Genomic DNA, 14,385 nt, shown 5'->3' with positions numbered 1-14,385 from the left:
TTACCTTGGCGTCCATCATCGATGGTTCTTGCGTACTTTTTATCTCATCTTTACCTCTTTGCCCTTTGCCTCCTTGAGGGTAGGTAATCGGGGATGATGATGATGATGATTATGCTCCGCTTAGTGCCCTCTGGCTGATTTGCCTCTTTTTCCTTGCTTCTTTGTTCCTTTTTCTCCTTCTGACTAGTACAGAAAGAGAGAGTGAGTGAGACAATATGAGATGAAAGGCCTATGTTAACCAGAGTAACCGTTTCATTGGATACTCCACACCAGGGGGTAAAAGTAGAAAAGACAAAGAGAAAAGAAGTACCTCCGCGCGCGTGTGTGTGCGTGAGAGATGGGTTCTGCAGGAATTTCTTTTTAGGCAGTCCCTGGAAATCTTTTATATACCCTTGTCTGCGAAGTCTCTAGGTCGTGCACGAAAGGCTTGAGGAATAATGTTTACGCTTTCGATTGACAATTGCCTCTGGACTCTCAGGATAGCATCCGCCAGAAGCCTATTGACAACAACAGATCGATGTAAAGAGGCTAGTTGTAGTCTGGTTGTTGTACTAGGCACTCACTACTCTGAGGGAGCCCGTCGTCATAGTCTATACGCTAATATTACGGGCCCCCTCATTGTATAGTTGGTAACGGGAACGTGAGCGTGGCCCATTTTATTCGATCGCAGATTATGCGCGCAGTTTCGCTAGTCAGTGTTTGACCCGTCTCACTGGGACCCACAGTAAGGACGCAAGAACGAGTCATTATTCATTGGTCGGCGGCCATTACATTGGACTCTACCTAAGCCCCCCTACCCCCTCTTCTCTGTCGGCAACGCGATTGGTCGCTTTACTCCCCTTGGCAGGAGCCCTCTGTGTCAGGCGTGGTTGTGAAGCATAGGAAAAGATAAGAAGCACTTAACAAGTCAGACGAGGAAAATAATTATGCAGCAACGTTAAAAAAAGAAAAAAAAAAGATGTCGAAGAAGTGATAGGAATCCAGGACCTCACAATCATGAGGCCAGCGCTTTCGCGAGGCGCGATGAGCCAGAGGGAAACTGCCGCTACTACACAGCGTCCGTATCGACTGTCGTTACCCCGTCATTATAATGTTACGGCTATAGTGATGGGCCCCGTCGCTATAGTCAGTTCCGTTGTACAAGTGCAGTATATAACATTTCAACGGCTAAAGGTTTGAACCTGTAAGAAGGAGAAGCTGCGTAAAGGACGTCTAAGGATGATATGTGAATGATAAAAGTTGCTTCGCAAGGGCAAAAACTGCCCGGTGCCACTGAGATGCCGGTGAGTGGCTAACAGTGGCAGGTAGAATGGCGACTGGACGCGAACTGTACCACACCGGCGAAACAAAAAAAAAGAGACAGAAATAAGTAGCAGAACATGCCTGCCTGCCTGGATCGGGCGTAGGGAAACTAACAGTAAGGGGCCGGGAAAGAGGCACGCGACCTGCGTTTCCCCCTTTCTACCGCACGTGCAAGCCTCCTCCCTCTCCGCGCTTCCCTTCCCCTCCTTTTTTCCCCGCCAATCGTACGTCGTTTCGGCGCAGTGGCCCGGGAACGGTCTCGCAAACAGCCCGCGCGGTCGCCGCCATCGCGTCCCAACACTCTCCCGACCGCCGCCGCTGGCATTTGTGCACGGTGGGCGCGGAGAGTTCAAATTGAGCCCAAACCGCTCGTCGTTGCCGCCGGGACTCCCGATTTCCATACGCAAATTAGCCCCGGCGTTGTTGCGGTGAGCTCGCAAAAAAAACCCCGGCCTCTTCCCGCTTCTCCTCGCTTCGTGTCCCTACCCTCCTCCCCTGTTCGGAGAGTTTTAGGGAAGAAACGGGACTGAGAGCAAGGGCTGACACTGGCGTCACCTAACGGGGAAACAAAGGAGAGTACGGAGAGGGGGGAGGGCGGCGAAGGGCGCGCGGGCTGAGGAGTATAGCGCATGTGTGGTTATACGTAAAACGATGAAGAGACGGTGGTGCCGTCGACGCGTCTGTGGGCGAACCGCCCGCGCTGACGGGTCAATCGAAGCCCGAAAAGGTTAGCTAGGGCTCCGTGCCAGAATCAACAAGCCCGCGCGCGCGTGGTCTGGCGCTGCGCATTTAAATGCGGGATCGATTATACCCCCCCCCCCCCTCCCTTCGCTGGAGTTCACGCGCATCGTCCAAGCGTCCGTTTGCGGCGTGAAATACGCCCGATAGGGGAAGGATCGACTCGTTTGGATTGCGCAACGTTGCTGCCCTTTTCCTTTTTTCTTTTTCTACGACGTAGGAGTGATGAGGCGTAAGGGTTTGATAGAATGTGTAATCTGCATGCAATAAGAACCTTCTGGAAGGTCTGTGGTGGCGCAATTTGAACGATGGTGAAAGAAAGTAGAGAGGAGGTTAACGACCTCGCAAATGTGGCGATGCGTTGGTAAGTGGTACGCGTAACCGAAAGCGACAGTAAGACGGTGCTGCGATTAAAGAGCAAAAGTCGGCAGCTGGAGTTCTGGATAAGATCAAAAAGAGTGGAGGAGAAGTTGGGTAGGTCGTGTGGTCAGTGGAAGGGATAGCAGGTGGTTAGTTACAGCGATGCCATAGCAAAACTGGTTTTACGGATCCTTTAGCTCTTCTGATTAGTTTTTCTTTCTTTCTTGCAGTCAGTTGACTTTCCGTAGAAATGTAACTGAATCGTCACGCCTGCGATTTTTAAGGGCAGAAAAAATGTCGAAGGTAAGCAATCTTTACAAGGCGGCTGAGAATTGGGTATAATGATGTATATAGATATGACCACTCATGAAAATTATTGTCTTAGTTGTCCGTGCTTGATTTTCTGTGGCCTCAATGCATGGATACCCCACAGAGACCGTGCGACGTAATGGCGATATAGGTTCTGCCGACGAATGTTCGTATAGAATTTCTACAAACAATGCATTCAGAAGATTCAGAACAATAAAGAGACAAAAGAAAACAGCTACGTAGATGACTGCAGTCTGTTGATAGCTTGTAGTATTTGCTGTGACCAGGATAAGTCTGCAAGAAGAAAGTAGTGCAGTCTACGAGTAGTCCGTAGACACTCGTAGACAGCGCCGTGTTTGTCTCCTCCTATTTCTGGTCCTGTCGTCTAGCGCTGTTTGAATTTTATTGTTACCATGGAACACCAACTCGCCCACTCCGCTGCCCTTCTGCAGTCCGTAGACAGTCTACAGAATTAAAATGAGTTTCCGTTAGGTATAGCCTGACACCAGTAGATCAAATAAAACGGTTTTCTAGAGGACCTTAGTCTGTAGTTAAGCTACCTATATTTATCACCAGAGCGACAAGTCTACAAGAAGGCAAATCAGTCTGTGAAAAGTCCATAGATATTCCATAGACTGCGAAGATGTGTTTTTTTAAAAAGGATACACAATATACTTTTACAACGTTTTTACTGTCTTTCTGGTAAGTTTTGGTTGCGTTCACTATACTTTTTTCTGTTGGGATGCAACTGATTATAATACATAATTTTTGTAAATGTAGCGTGAAAGGCTAAGCCGGTTTTTATCACCGCTGTCGCCGTTTCCTCAAGGGCCTTCTTTCTATTCGTCGAGGCCCTTGCCGGTTCCTTCGGAGATATCCCCAGCGCAACCTGGTGCCGTATCGATCCCTTTCGATTGGGCGCTGGAACGATACAAGAGGCGAGGCGGAGAGAGCGCGGCCGATTTACTCCCGCGACGGCCTTGTTTGGCAGCCACCCCTTATCTGAGCGACTTTGTGTCGGCGAGCTCTTGAAAAGGCGGCCCTCGACTTCCGCACACCGCAAACCGCCTAATGGTCTTTTAAAGAGGCGCCCCTCAATTGCCCTCCCTCGCTTCTTCCGGCTTCTATTGCGTTCTTCAACGCGCCGCCTTTACGCGCACTAACGCTTAGCTTACTTTTCTTACCTGTGCGTTTTCCGTTTCCATTTTTTTTTCTTCTGCCTTCTGCACTCTTGCAGAAGGCAAGGAGTCTTGTTCAGCACGCTGTCGTCTGCAACGCGCCTTACGCACACTTTATTCGTGTACGCCTTTTTTTCCCTACCTTGTTCTCGTCTGCCTTCTGCTGTATTGCAAAAGGCAGGAAGGCAAAGTCGAGCGCTCTCTCGTCTGCTACGCGCTCAAAGGAGGAAGCCCTTGCTCTGCCCTACTACTTGGCTTTTTACCGCGACGGTGTGCTTGAATAGACTCGTCCTCGCAACGAGAGTCCCCTAAAATGCCGCGTTGCAAAATAGAGGCTCTTGTATCGATTAGATCGCTTCGTTCTCGGTGTAGGTTTAATGACTAGCGAGACGCGCTTGAGGGCACCGCAAAGCTCTCGGATTTGCAGATGAGGTGGCGCTGCCGTTTTATACGTAGCCAACGTTTCGTACGCACCATCAACAGCAACGATAGAGTACGAAGGCGAAGCATAACGCCACATCGACTACTGGAAAGCTCTTGCACCCTTCGTGCGCAAAACAACCAATATGTTCGCTTCTGTGCTCTCGGTATAACAGAACCAAAATTAAAGCAATAACAAACGTGGGTAACCAATTCACCGTCCAGCTTCGTATGGGGACACGCAAGTAACAGAAAGTACGAACTTACGGCCTGACAACAGGACTCACGATGCCGCAACATTGAATGCTATATAGAGGAATGCGAGCGATTAAATAAATGGCAGTTTGGGCGACGCAACTGACAGACGATAGCAAGGTTTTAGCCTTCCGCTTGAACTCCTCGGACGGCGTGTTTTAACCACACGCGGGCGCGATGCGACGACTCTGCGCATGCGCGCAAGGCAACCGCGGGTGTGCAGGAGGAACAGCGCTCCGGCAGCTACCAGGCGTCCCACGACGCTGGCATGACGAGGAAGAGCGTCGCCAGGGGTCGCTGCATGTAGGCGTCGCGCCTCGGCGGCGAACGCGACGAGACCGTCGGTCGGCGTCCGTCCAGTGAAGTGTGTTAGATAGCGCCAGCAGTGACGTTTCAGCAGTCCGTTCCTCTCAGGCTATAGTGCATACACACGGCGGACACAGGGGAATGGAATGGAATGGAAAACTTTATTGCCTCTTTAAAGGTTTTAGCGGGTCGAGGCCGAAGTCTTCATTCTTGAAGCTTGAGTCCTCTTCAGCCATAGATGGGCCCCTAGTCCAGGGCTCCACTGAGCCGGGCCGCCTCGCACGCGTGCGCTATTAGAGCTCTTTGAGTCTCTAGGTCGCGGCTGGTGAGCCAGCTCTCCCATTGCTCCGCAATTGGTGTTTTGTGTTTGTGGAATGCCTGGTTTCTTGTACACTCCCATGTAATGTGGTAATGTGGGAACGATAGAGTGCTTACAGTATGCGCGCGCGCAACGCCTATAGCAGTAGAAGGTCGAGCGTCGACTCGGTCAGGCCAGATCAGCTTAAAGCGTTGACGGCGCATGCCGTCTTCATCGTTTCTGCAACAAAATGCCCTGCGCCGTGCGTGGAGAACACACAGCGGAGTAGGGTACGGAGACATTAAGATAACAAAATAGATTGGAGCTTGTACGGACATGTGATGCCTAGAACCGATAACCGATGGACCATAAGAGTTACAGCGAATGGGTGCCAATGGAAGGGAAGCGCAGTTGAGGACGGCAGAAAAAAAGATTTGGTGCGGTGATGAAACGGGGAAAAATTGCAGCTGCAAGTTGGAATCAGCTAGGTAAAGACAGAAGGGCTAATTGGAAATCGCTGGGAGATTGGCTTCGCGTTCGGGGGAGAGGGGGGAGGCACTGGGCATAAAGTTATGCTGCTGCCGCTGCTGATGACGATGATAGAAAATGAACATGTGAAAGTGTTTGAGCGCCGGCGGACAGGAGCACAGTATAGAAGCGGCACAGGACAAACGAAACGCCATTTAAAACTTGTTTCGATATTGCCGCTTCATTGCAACAAACTGTCTTTGCGAACCAGATTTAAAGCTCATGTTCAATCGTAGACCAGAGCGTGGACCAACACGTCAGAGGAATTATCGAATCCACGGTGATCAGGCAGTTACGTAGTGATTGAGTCAGCATGTATTCCCATTTCTCTCTCAAGCAAGTAAATTGATTACCTTGAGGATATGCACACTGAGAGTGCGCATACCATGCCTTGCGCATTTAGCGTTCGTTTTCTTTTTAACGTAAACGATGAGCTCAAAGCAGCCCTTTGTTTATCCTGTGCCCCTTCTTGGTGTTCCTGCTTGTCAACGCTAAAACAATTTCATAAAAAAGCGCTAAAAGAAATAGCCCAAACCACCACCTTAGATGAAGAAGACTGTGGTAAAGGCTGCTGTGACGTAGCTTGGAGGGCTCCCAGCCCCCTATAACTATGTTACTAAGGTAGCACTGCGTAATGAATAACGGGTAATCTAATACAGATAACAGGAGTGTAAAAGCATAACGTTATATAAAGTGACGTTCAGGACACCATCTGCCATCGGCTGTCTAGAGGCAGGAGCTTTCATGGTCCGCAACGGTGCAACGGCGCATGCGTGGCATTAATCTGAAACGGTCGCGAACGCCAGCGCCATGTCGAATTCGTCATCCTGCCAGCTGTGATTAGCTCACAGTTGGCAGCTGCACCCTCTGTGATCGGCTTAGAATGCAGACATTGGGGTACGTGGGTGTCAGGAATAGCACCCCCAGGCAAGCCTTCACATATCGAGTTCACGCAAGTTACGAAACACGCAGGCGCTCGCCGTTCAGACAGTCGCCACGTCAAAAGGACGCTAAACAATTTCATAAACAAAGCGCTAAAAGAACTAGCCCAAACCACCACCTTAGATGAAGAAGACTGTGGTAAAGGCTGCTGTGACGTAGGGTGGAGGGCTCCCAGCCCCCAAGTTCCAGTTGTTCCAGCTGGTGGTGACTGTCTCGCTTGTCCCGTGGTCGTGGCTGGCCGTCTGTCGCCGGTCTGACGGGGACAGATGAGTGCATTTCGCCGTCATGCTACGATACAGAGGCTCTGATGGTCCCAGCTGGAACAGCTGGGACAAGCTGGAAGAGTCACCACCAGGTGACTCTTCCAGCTTGTCCTAGCTAGCATTTCAACTCGAGAATACTGGCATAGCTTCATCAGAGCCTCTGTATCGTAGCATGACGACGCAATGCACTCATCTGTCCCCGTCAGACCGGCGACAGACGGCCAGCCACGACCACGGGACAAGCGAGACAGTCATAAAAAAAAAAGGAGAGCCGGCGGTGGCCTAGCGTCAAATCACAGTTTTTAGTACCACGCTCTACTGTTCAAATATAGTTTTGCTTTAACGTAAAACATAGGGAAAACCGCCTGCTTCTTGGCCGATCTCCCGTAGCGGGTATGCGCCAGTGTGCGGGGGACACAAGACAAGACAAATCCAAAGCCGCAGCCCGAGCGGCGCCGGCCTCGCGCCCAGGGCCGCGCGCATCGGCGGCCGGTCCGCTGCATCGAAGAAGATTGGCCGAGCAAAACAAAACACAAAAAACCCGCGCCAGAGGCCACGACGGACGAAGCAGCTGGAGACGTCGGCGCCGCGTCATGTGCCCGCCGCTAGCGCTCGGTGCCCTGGTCGCCTCCCGAGGAGCCGAGCGGCGCCCATGAGGCTCTAGCGCCGGGGCCTCGCCAACCGTGCATCCTCTGCGTCAGCGGCAGGGTCGAGCTCAGTGACGCGGACCAAACAAGGCCGAGCACGCCAGCCAGGGAGTCATTCGCGGGCATGGCGAGGAAGCTGACCGCTTTCTCCACGACGGGTGCCAACAACCCCAGCAGTGGCGGATACTACCACCTGCCCATCACCGACATCGTGATCACCAAGCGCGACGGGCAGAAGGTGAGTCGCCTCTGCCGTGGCTGCCGGCTTCTTGCTTGAGCGACGCCTCTGGCGCTTGTGTGTAGCCGTGAAGTGGTCGCGGTGGTTTGGCGGGACGTCCTCGGTTGACGTCCTTCCGTCGTGACCGGTTCAACGTACACGTTTAGAAAGCGCCAGTTCTTTGGGGACGGAAAGACGTGCTGCGGGGAACTGTCAAAGAGTTGCTTGGCCCGGTGCTAACGCGTTCCCCGACTTGCCCCACTTTCTTGGTAGATGCGCAGGCGCCGCAGTGTAGTTTAGCCACAAGAACATGGGAAGGGTGGTTACTCGATCCTACAAAACTGAGCTGCGCGAACGATGCGGGTGTGTTCGTTCACCTGGCAATTCGTTTTGTTGAGCGCTACATTGAGTAGCACGTGACCCTTTTGCGAGAATAACGAGGTAGACTGGTTCCGGTTCTAGGGTCACGAGCAATCGTGACCTTGAGTCTGTATGTGCACCCTCTTATGTTTCTCCTCACGTTACCGACGTACACCGTGGAGAGGAAACTGGTAATCTGAGCAGGCAGCGTCACACGTGCTTCAATCAGCTTCAAAGATCTTCAGTCAGCCAGGTGAAAGGAGCCGCGGCAATAGCTGGTTGATCTCCGTATTCTTGAACGTTACTCCATTCCATAGAGTTTCTCACTATAACACCTAGAGGGAAATCTGGCGCCACCGTCCATGGCAGTTTCTTAAGGGGGCACCGTGCCGTCATGGGAATGACGGCTTATGTGTCCCCAAGGCTCGTGTTGGCTGGTGTTGTACGAGGCTTCGTCTAGAACGTGGATATGGCTACACAAATAACGCGTTCTGAAAGTAAAATCTTCATAAAATGTTTCCATTCACGCATATTACATCTTTACTCACCCACAATGCATGACCAAGCGAAGAAAAGCAAGAACAGACGACCAACTGTTTCAAAGCGAGCGCGAACCTTGTCGTCTGTCCTCCAACTTTAGCGGCCCGCTGATACTTTTTACGTAACATATAATTGTACACGCAATAACAAGTTCTCATAGTTAAACAAAACATGTTTTTGCGTAATAATAAAACTAAAACAGCTTTTCACGTGCTGTTTTAGTAGAAAATTAATCATTGCGACAGACGGAATGGTGCTTGCCAAGCGCGTCTTCAAGGTGTCCTGTTTCTCCGAGAGCGATGCCAATCCGAAGTCACAATATACCGGCATTCCCATGCATACCAGAGCGCAGCAGCGCCAGATTTTCCTCTAGGTAATCTACTGAGAAACTCTGTGCTTCATTCGCTAGTCCACCTCGACTCAATGGATGGATGATATGAGTGTGGTGGCTAAAAGGGGCGGTGTGACGGGTACCGTGGGAGAGGAGCGCACAGGATGCGATGAAAATTCTGGCCGCCGCTAGGGGTTCTCCGGGGCGCTGTAGTCGTCAGGGCGCGTATAGGGTTCTCAGCGTGGCGGCCGTACGCACGTTGAGCCAGTGCACCAGCGTGCAATGTGTTGTCGGTGTTGCAGAAGTGCACCGTTTTTACCGAACGCGTTACTTTGTTGCGTGAGCTTAGCAGAAGTTGGATGTAGTAGCGCCGTGGTCTTCGAAAGCAGGCACGTGTTTCGTACGTGACTGAAAACTGAGCACAAATCGTGCGCGGCCGAAAAGAAAGTGTCGTTTCCTTTTATTGAGCTCCGAGGGGGATGCTCTGCGACGGAAGAAGTCTGCCCGTGATGATCTAAAACGGAGATACACAGAACTCACGACGGCGACATTTCTGAACGTCACTTCGAAGCAACCAGCGTTCATCGAAAAAAGAAAACACTTATCAAAAGAAAAAGAAAGAAAAATGTAAAATAAAGGTAGAACGAAACCACTGCACCACGTAGCTTATCACTTACTCGCGTAATCTATGCGCGATAAATCTCATTTCTGCGGCGCAGCTATGCAGGCCTGATTGAAACAACTTGAGCTTGCCATTTTTTTATACGATACCCTTATTTTGTTTGCTCGTCGTTTGGCCTGCGTGGTACAAAAGGATATTTGTCGCAAAGCATTGCCAAATAGGACGTTGGATTTACGAAATTCTTTAAGGCACACCGTGCGTCAGAGATTCGCGACGTCAGTCACCGACACATCAGAAACACAACGCGCTCCCTACGGCTGTCACTGCGCCGCTTCTCGCTGTTTTCCCACGCACATGCAGGACTTGGCGAATGGCTGAAAAGCATGTACGTGCGCAATGTACGGGAAAAACTATAAACTCGCAGAGAAAACGAGATTAGGTAGCCCGCATTCGGCTGTAGCTGCGCCTACACGTACGCACCGCCGCATCGGCTGAACGCGGTCTCGGCGCACACAGCGCCCCCTAACGGGAACGCCATGTTTCGTCGCCATCTTGCGCAGCTCCTTCCGCCTGCCCGCCCGCCACACTGCATCTTCTAGCCGCCATCCTAGAGCGTCTCCTTTGAAACGGGGCGGTGGGGTTGCGCCACCAAGCTCCTTTTTTATTATTATTTTCTTAATGTCTTGCCCATCCTTTGTTTAAACAAACGAAAAATTGCCGGCATCAGTGGATGGATGGACGGTTGGACGGATGGATGCTATGAGCGTCCCCTTTGTAACGGGCCCGTGAGTTGCCCCAGGAAGCTCTTGTTATTATATTGTCCAATGTCCTACCTATGTTAAAAAGAAAAGAAAAAGAAGAAAGAACCCCTCGATGAATTCCCATAACCGAACTTTGCGAACCCCTACTGTGAACTTTGTTTTTGCACGCCTCCGTTGTTTGTCGTTTCCCTCGAAGCTGGAAAACAGCGCGACCCTTCGAGAGAAGTAGTCACTGTGCTTCACGACGGTCCACGGCAACTCTTGGAGACACGCACTGTCCTCATCACTCGAAGGGCGACGTTGTACTCAACTCGATGGAGTGGAGCAAGAGCTTTCGATTCTCGAGGGTCGTTTGGGAATACGGGGCTGAATCGCGGCACTCCCCTGCTTTGCACAACCCAGCTCTCAGAGTGTTTGGCATACCTTCTGTAGAATTACTTTTATGTGTTTTCCTCAAGTTACTGTGTACGAAGACGCGCGCGTTTCCCCTGCACATCGCGAGAAATACTGTTTAGTTGCGCCTATACCGATGCTCTGTTCTAGCTCGAATTTCGCTGTTTTCGAAGACCGAATCTTTCTAGTTCGGGTCGCCGCTCGCGCTTCGTCTGCTACCGTCGCTGTCGCAAGATATCCGGAAATGACGAAACGTGCCCCATCATGCGCATGCGCAATGGCTTACACTCCGTCTGTCGAAGGAAGCAGACGACTCACGAGGCCGAACAGGGAGAGTGCATGCGCTGAACCTTCAAACAGCGACAAAGCGCCACATCAGTCGCCCGCACCGAGCGGCTGGGGTTGACGCGATCACGATCATAAAATCTTGTGACTGCGTACGTTCCTGTAGCATTTTTGACACAAGTCAGCTGTGCGCACGTTGTCGGCCGCAGGTGAAGACGGTGCAAGTGGTTCGGTCCGACGGGTCCGACGACGACCTGATCGAGATGTCGTACATCAGCACCAAGGTGATCGGCAAGGGAACCTTCGGCGTCGTCCAGCAGATCAAGCTGGTCGACACGGGCGAGGTGTACGCCGTCAAGTGGGTGCGCCAGGACCGCAAGTTCAAGAACCGCGAGCTGCAGATCATCCGGTCGCTCGCCCACCCCAACATCACGCGGCTGTGCTACTTCTTCTGCACGCTGGACAAGAACAAGGACACGGTCTACCTCAACCTCATCATGGAGTACATCCCGGAGACCGTCCACAGGGTCATCATGCACTACAGCCGGAACAAGCACACCTTCCCGCTCTTCTTCATCAAGCTCTACATGTACCAGGTACACCGCCGGCCGCGGTGGCTTCGGCGTTGTGTGGCTTGAGCTCGAGGGTTCGATACCCGGCCGGCGCCGTCTGTAACAAGCCATCAAAAAAAGTGCTCGCGATTTGAGTGGGCTGCGCGTTAAACTACATCCGGTGATCAAATCCTAGCCGATAAAACCCCACACGTCAGTCAGTCTATTATGTACCATGCAAGCGTGGCACCTTTGGCGTGACTAGGTCGGCAATTCAGGTATGTGACAGTACGGCGTGGACATTCTTGAAAGTGGGTCGTCTGGACGATTCACTTTCTCGTGTTCATCATCCGCTGTGGAAAGTTGCTTAAGCCTAAAACTCGGCAGGGTAAATTTATTGCGGTGAAATTATTGGTATAATCAGTAGACGTAGATATCTCCCGCGAAACATGTGTACAAATTCTCGCGGAGGCCTCAGTTCGCTAATTTACTTCATGAATGAAACATAACGACGCTACGTTGGGGGTCTTTGTGTTAAAAATCAAGCAGTAGGCTGACTGTACGCCAACACAGGGACACATGGCAACGCGTGCCATGCTTAGTCGACTCCAATTTCTTCAGAAAACTAGGTTTCGGTGTCTTGGGCAAACTCATCATGCACTGTGGCTAGCTGCCATTCCGCCTTCACTGATTCGACGTGTTACGCGAATGTTGATAAGGACAGTCCTCCCATCTTGTCGCAATGGTGGTTCTCGCTGTTCAAATCGTACGATGCAAGGCAGATTAGTAAAATTGCTTATCCAACTTGATCTTGACAGTTTCCCGGGGATTCAAATTTGTTTTGGAAAGTCAAAAAGAAAAAAATAAATGTTCCTTTCTCAACTTCCTTTTCGTTTTCTTCTGCCCGACGTTTCGCGCATCGCAGGTCCTTCGGGGCCTGGCGTACATCCACATGCTCGGCATCTGTCACCGGGACATCAAGCCGCAGAACCTGCTCTGCGACCCGGACAAGTGCGTGGTCAAGGTGTGTGACTTCGGCTCGGCCAAGATCCTCATCAAGGACGAGCCGAACGTGGCGTACATCTGCTCGCGCTACTACCGGGCGCCCGAGCTCATCCTGGGCGCCACCGAGTACACCACCATGGTGGACGTCTGGTCGGCGGGGTGCGTGCTCGCCGAGTTCTTCATCGCGAGGCCCGTCTTTCCCGGCGACAGCAACCTGGACCAGTTCTCCGAGATCATGCGCATCCTGGGCACGCCCACCGAGGAGCAGGTGCTGCAGATGAATCCCAACTGGACCGAGTGCCGCTTCCCCAAGCGCAAGTCGGTGCCCTGGGAGAAGGTGCTCGAGGGCAAGGGCACGTCCAAGGCCATCGACCTGCTCGCCAGGCTCCTGGACTACGTGCCCAGCAAGCGCATCACGTGCTTCGACGGCATGGCGCACGGCTTCTTCGACGACCTGCGCATGACCGGGGCCACGCTGCCGGACGGCGGCCCGCTGCCGGCCCTGTTCAACTTTTCGGCCGAGGAGCTCCAGGTGAACCCGTCCATCAACCACCTGCTGCGACCACAGGCCGGCCCGGGCAGCAACGCGATGTCCAGAAAGGGCTCGTTAGCGAAGAAGTGACACAAACTGCCCCGCTCTCAAGTTGATCTTTTTTTTGCGGATCGGGTTTCTTTCACGACGGCCATTCTCCTGTCCTGGGCGCGAACGCGTCGACTTCTCTCCGAAGGCTTTTCACGTTCCAAGAACCAGCGGGCCCGAACCAAACGACCCCTTTTTTATATATATTTTAGTGTTCTCATGTGTCATGGTGCGGCTTTTGCCGCTTCTCCTTTTTGACCGGCCCGGTGGCATATAGTTACCGGGTGTTTTGATGACAAAGAGAGAAAAAAAAATGTAAGAAAAAAAAGAACGCAGCAGCCGGCTGACGGGCATTGGTGAGTCTGTCTGTGTGTGTAGGCGTCGGTAGGACGACCGCAATGTCGGACGGCTGACCGTAACCGCCGAGCACCGCCGTTCTTGTGTACAAACGCATTCTCAATCATCCCCATAGCGCCCCGCATACGGTTGCGACGCGGCGTCTAAGTGACATGTAAAGTGCACTCGGCATATGGCGTCATTGTGTAGCCGGAAGTGTGACGTATATTATAAAGTACCCTGCGCTGGTGCCATGAAACGCATAGAGCGTCGAGTGCGGCTGCGCCGTTCTCTTTATCCTCTCCGCTCATTCTATTCATGGTGGAAATGCTTAGATGTGAAGAAATAAACGTTTTTTTTTTCACGAGCGAGAATTTTACGCGCCTCACGTGGATTTCGCAGCTGGCGATCCTTAGTGATCCCTGGGCTAACTAGCGAGTGTGACATAGCCTAGTACGTCAGCGTCAACGGTTGGCTGGATTAAAGTTTGTGCAAGAGAACAACAATGCACGGCAACACCGACGCGTCAATGGCATCGTGCGTCTCTTTGTGCCGCTGCAGTGTATCCTGCCTTAGTCCATACTGTTTCGTGCGTGTTGTCGCAAAGTCGAGTCGATAATTACCAATGGGAAATGGAACCAAATATGTCAAAATTGCACAAATCAAACATTGGCTACCCAAAATCACATTCTTTGGGGGTGCGAGGGCTTACCCCCTCCCAGGTCGCTCCTGCCAGCTCCCTCACAACAGACGTGGGAAGAGCTGCTCAGAACACCGAATGAAAAAGTACAAAAAGCCCTCGTTGCCTGGGCCGAAAGGGTCGCTCCTCGTGAGGGGCCATTCTAGGACTCGGGCCTG

General features: G+C 52.0%; 1 protein-coding gene across 1 annotated transcript; it reads left to right on the top strand.

Moving 5' to 3' along the window:
• Positions 1-7,285: 7,285 nt before the first annotated feature.
• LOC135913769 (glycogen synthase kinase-3-like) lies at positions 7,286-13,894 on the top strand. Its single transcript, XM_065446415.2, has 3 exons — positions 7,286-7,784; positions 11,265-11,651; positions 12,532-13,894. Exons 1-3 carry the CDS (start codon positions 7,671-7,673, stop codon positions 13,231-13,233), a joined length of 1,203 nt encoding a protein of 400 aa, XP_065302487.1. The 5' UTR covers positions 7,286-7,670; the 3' UTR covers positions 13,234-13,894.
• Positions 13,895-14,385: the final 491 nt, after the last annotated feature.

The sequence above is a fragment of the Dermacentor albipictus genome, chromosome 8, assembly GCF_038994185.2.
Source record: "Dermacentor albipictus isolate Rhodes 1998 colony chromosome 8, USDA_Dalb.pri_finalv2, whole genome shotgun sequence".
NCBI lineage: Eukaryota > Metazoa > Arthropoda > Arachnida > Ixodida > Ixodidae > Dermacentor > Dermacentor albipictus.
The sequence above is the reverse complement of the archived record's forward strand: the minus strand, read 5'-3'. Positions and strand labels throughout refer to the sequence as shown.

Bases quoted from the DNA above. Each gene is read 5' to 3' on its own strand.
- LOC135913769 (XM_065446415.2), top strand. From the start codon at position 7,671: ATGGCGAGGAAGCTGACCGCTTTCTCCACGACGGGTGCCAACAACCCC. The intron at 7,785-11,264 runs GTGAGTCGCCTC...TGTCGGCCGCAG, and splicing joins CCAAGCGCGACGGGCAGAAG to GTGAAGACGGTGCAAGTGGT. The intron at 11,652-12,531 runs GTACACCGCCGG...CGCGCATCGCAG, and splicing joins TCAAGCTCTACATGTACCAG to GTCCTTCGGGGCCTGGCGTA.